Source organism: Gallinula chloropus, assembly GCF_964237585.1.
Source record: "Gallinula chloropus genome assembly, chromosome: 17".
Lineage (NCBI taxonomy): Eukaryota > Metazoa > Chordata > Aves > Gruiformes > Rallidae > Gallinula > Gallinula chloropus.
In genome coordinates, this window is record NC_140102.1 from 6,535,533 (window position 1) to 6,538,533 (window position 3,001).

General features: G+C 53.4%; 1 protein-coding gene across 1 annotated transcript; it reads right to left on the minus strand.

Moving 5' to 3' along the window:
* Positions 1-1,625: 1,625 nt before the first annotated feature.
* On the minus strand, positions 1,626-2,786 carry CMKLR1 (chemerin chemokine-like receptor 1; the record flags this gene model as incomplete). The annotated part of the gene is made up of 1 exon (XM_084272295.1): positions 1,626-2,786. The coding sequence occupies one exon, from the start codon at positions 2,784-2,786 to the stop codon at positions 1,701-1,703; it is 1,086 nt and encodes a 361-aa protein (XP_084128421.1). The 3' UTR covers positions 1,626-1,700.
* Between the last annotated feature and the right edge of the window lie 215 nt (positions 2,787-3,001).

Below are 3,001 nucleotides of genomic sequence, written 5' to 3' on the forward strand. Positions count from 1 at the left end.
CAGTGCCCAGGCTCTGGCAGTGCTGGGCAGGGATGCTGCAGGCATCCCTGTGGAGGGGACATCCCATAATCTGTCCAAAATCCAGCTCCCACCACAGTGGCCGATATTATCCTCGGCATTCACACAGTTGAGGGCTGCAGCTCAGTTACAGGGTTCTGCGACTTACGCCTGTGCCTGGCAGGATCTACTGCTGCCAGGAGGCTGGGAACTGCTCCCTGCCTCCTATGATCTGCAGCTTTGCTTTTCTGCCCAATTTTGGGGGGGTTATTTAAAACCCCCTATAAATAAACACCTCAGCCTTTGCTTGTCCCTGCGAGCACACTCAGCTGTCAGCGTGCTGGCCCTTGCACAAAGCTCCCTCTGCGCATCGCAGGGTCTGGGACCCCCAGGAACCCCCTGAAATGTCCCTGATGCCATCGGGTGCTGCTTGACCCCAGCTCCAGGGACTGGTCCTGCTCCAGTGCAGGTGAAGGACTTGGTCCTTCCTCACTTGCCTGCAAGCAAGAGGCTGGAGGAGGTGACACAGAGAAGCCAACACATAAATAAGCATGACACTGCTGTCAGGCAAGAAACCCAAACAGTGAAGGACCTCCCAAATTAACCGTGCGTGAAATTGGATCGAGACAGTGGCTCAGCCCCTCCTTCCCCACTGAGATTTGTGTGCCACAGCAGCCTCCTGCCAGCAACAGGCTCGCTGCCTGGTCAGGAAGACAAAATCTTCCCGTAGGACCCATCGCACCAGAGAGCCACCATCGATGGATCCAGGGTCTACCTGGGTCCAGGAGGGGACAGCAGATCCTCTACCCACAGGACTGTGGTCCCCAGCCCCACAGACCTGCTCCCTGGTGCCACCCAGGCACTTCCCAAGGACCTGCTAAGGCTCACAGCCATCAAACCACTTTGACAAATGTACCATGCACAACACACCCATCAAAGCAGCATCTGCCCAAAAGACACATCAAACAAGCCTTTCTCTCTATTTTTTGTGCCCTCTCCCAGCTCCCTGTGTTGGTGACCCTGTTCACAAACCCACTCCCCACCCCAGCAGGTGGTCCTGGGCTTGAATCCCTTCGAAGACACACGAAACCTCCCAGTTCATCAAACCCCTATTATGAAGACACCTCCTCAGGGCCCCTCTGGGTAGAAGGTGCTAAGGACATGATTAAAAACATATTGTGCTGGTACCGATATACTTTAGGGCTTTAAGATGAGTAGCTACACGCATACATAGGATGTAGGAAGAGTGTTTGTTGTGGCAGGGGTCATCCATGGCAGGTGCCCACCCAGCCGTCCATCTCAGGAGTCTGGCAGCAGAGGTGCCTTCCCAGGCACATCCTCCACCCACTCTCCCAGGAACATCGTGATGTCTCTGGAAAAGGCAAGATGTCCTTGTCAGGCTGGGTGATGCATAGATTAGACAGGAATGCCCTGAAGTGTTTTCTTAAATAGTTCATTGCAATCTTCTTTGCAACCACAAAGAAAGACTAAGGATAGTTGTGTCTTCTCCACATGCACAGAGTGGTGGTCTCCAATGCCTGCCAGCCCCCAGGCAGCAAGACCAGTTGAAGAACACGCTGTAGGACAGCATTGGACCACGCTCATCCCACACCAGGGGCCACTGTGAGGGTGACCACCATCATAGTGGTGGGCACTGGCAACATCGGAAGCCCTTGGCCATCCTGCTGACGTCCAAGTTGAGTTTAGAGGACTGTTGTATCCTTCTCGGTCATTGAAGACATCTTGGAGAAGCTCCTGTGAACAATGCTGGAGTGGCCTGTCTCCTCACTGAGGGCGTTCACCAGCCTGGAAAGGATGGTGACCTTAAACTTCTTAAAGTCCTGGCCCATGAAGACATAGAGGACGGGGTTCATGCAGCTGTTGGAGGCAGCGAGCGCTGTGGTTAGGGGGATGCTGATCTCAAACACAGAGCGCGGGATCGTGTCGGGCTGCGTTTCCAGGAGGTTCAGCAGGTGATAGGGACTCCAGCAAAGGAAGAAGGTGACTATAATGCTGACAATGATCTTGAAGGGCTTTTTGGACTTGGCAAGGCGGTTTCGACGCAAGTTGAAGACGATGGCGATGTAGCAGAATGTGATGATGGTTATGGGAATGATGTACCCAGCGAGGAACCTGGTGATGTTCACTGTTCGGTGCCTCGTTAGTGCCAGGGCTTGGTAAGACTTATTTCTGGAGAGGGAGAAGTTGCTAAAACAAACCACAGAGTTGCGGGCTTGAGCTGTGTCTCGGAAGACAAGAGAGGGGCAGCTCATAATGATGCCGACAGTCCAGATAATCAAACAAACCAGATACGCCAGGTTGGTCGACCGATGGTTTTGAGACCAGACGGGAAACACCACAGACACGTAGCGATCGAAGCTGATGGTGGTGAGCAGAAGGACGCTGGTGTACATGTTGAGGATGAGGAGGAAGGAGTTCAACTTGCACATGACTGTCCCGAAGATCCAGTTGTACCGCATGGCCGTGTAAGCGATGTTTATGGGCAGGAAGATGTTGAAGAGGAAGTCGGCGACGGCCAGGTTGAGGAACCAGATGGCATTGACGGACTTCTTCATCTTCAGGGTTATGATTGCGATGACGAGGCCGTTCCCCAGGATGCCCAACACGCAGGACACCGTGTAGATGACGACAGAGAGGATCCTTGCAACATCCTTTGGGTCGTGGGATGGGTCTGTCCACACAGTGCTGGTCTCCTCGTAGATGTAATCGGCATAGTCACTGTAGTTATCAACATCATCCAAGTGAATGGAGTAATTGGGAAGCGCCATTGTGTTGTAAACGAACTACAGCCTGGTTATTCCCAGGCTCTCCAGCCTGTGAGGTTTCTCTGTATGTTTCTGTTGAGCAAACACATGGAATTAATCACATCAAGCACAGCAGCAGAAGGGACGCTGCCCCCCAACATGAGCGGGCACAAGGGGCTGTGGAGAGGAAGGACAGAGCACGCAGGTTACAGGGGATCCTGTGGGGACCCCTGCCACTG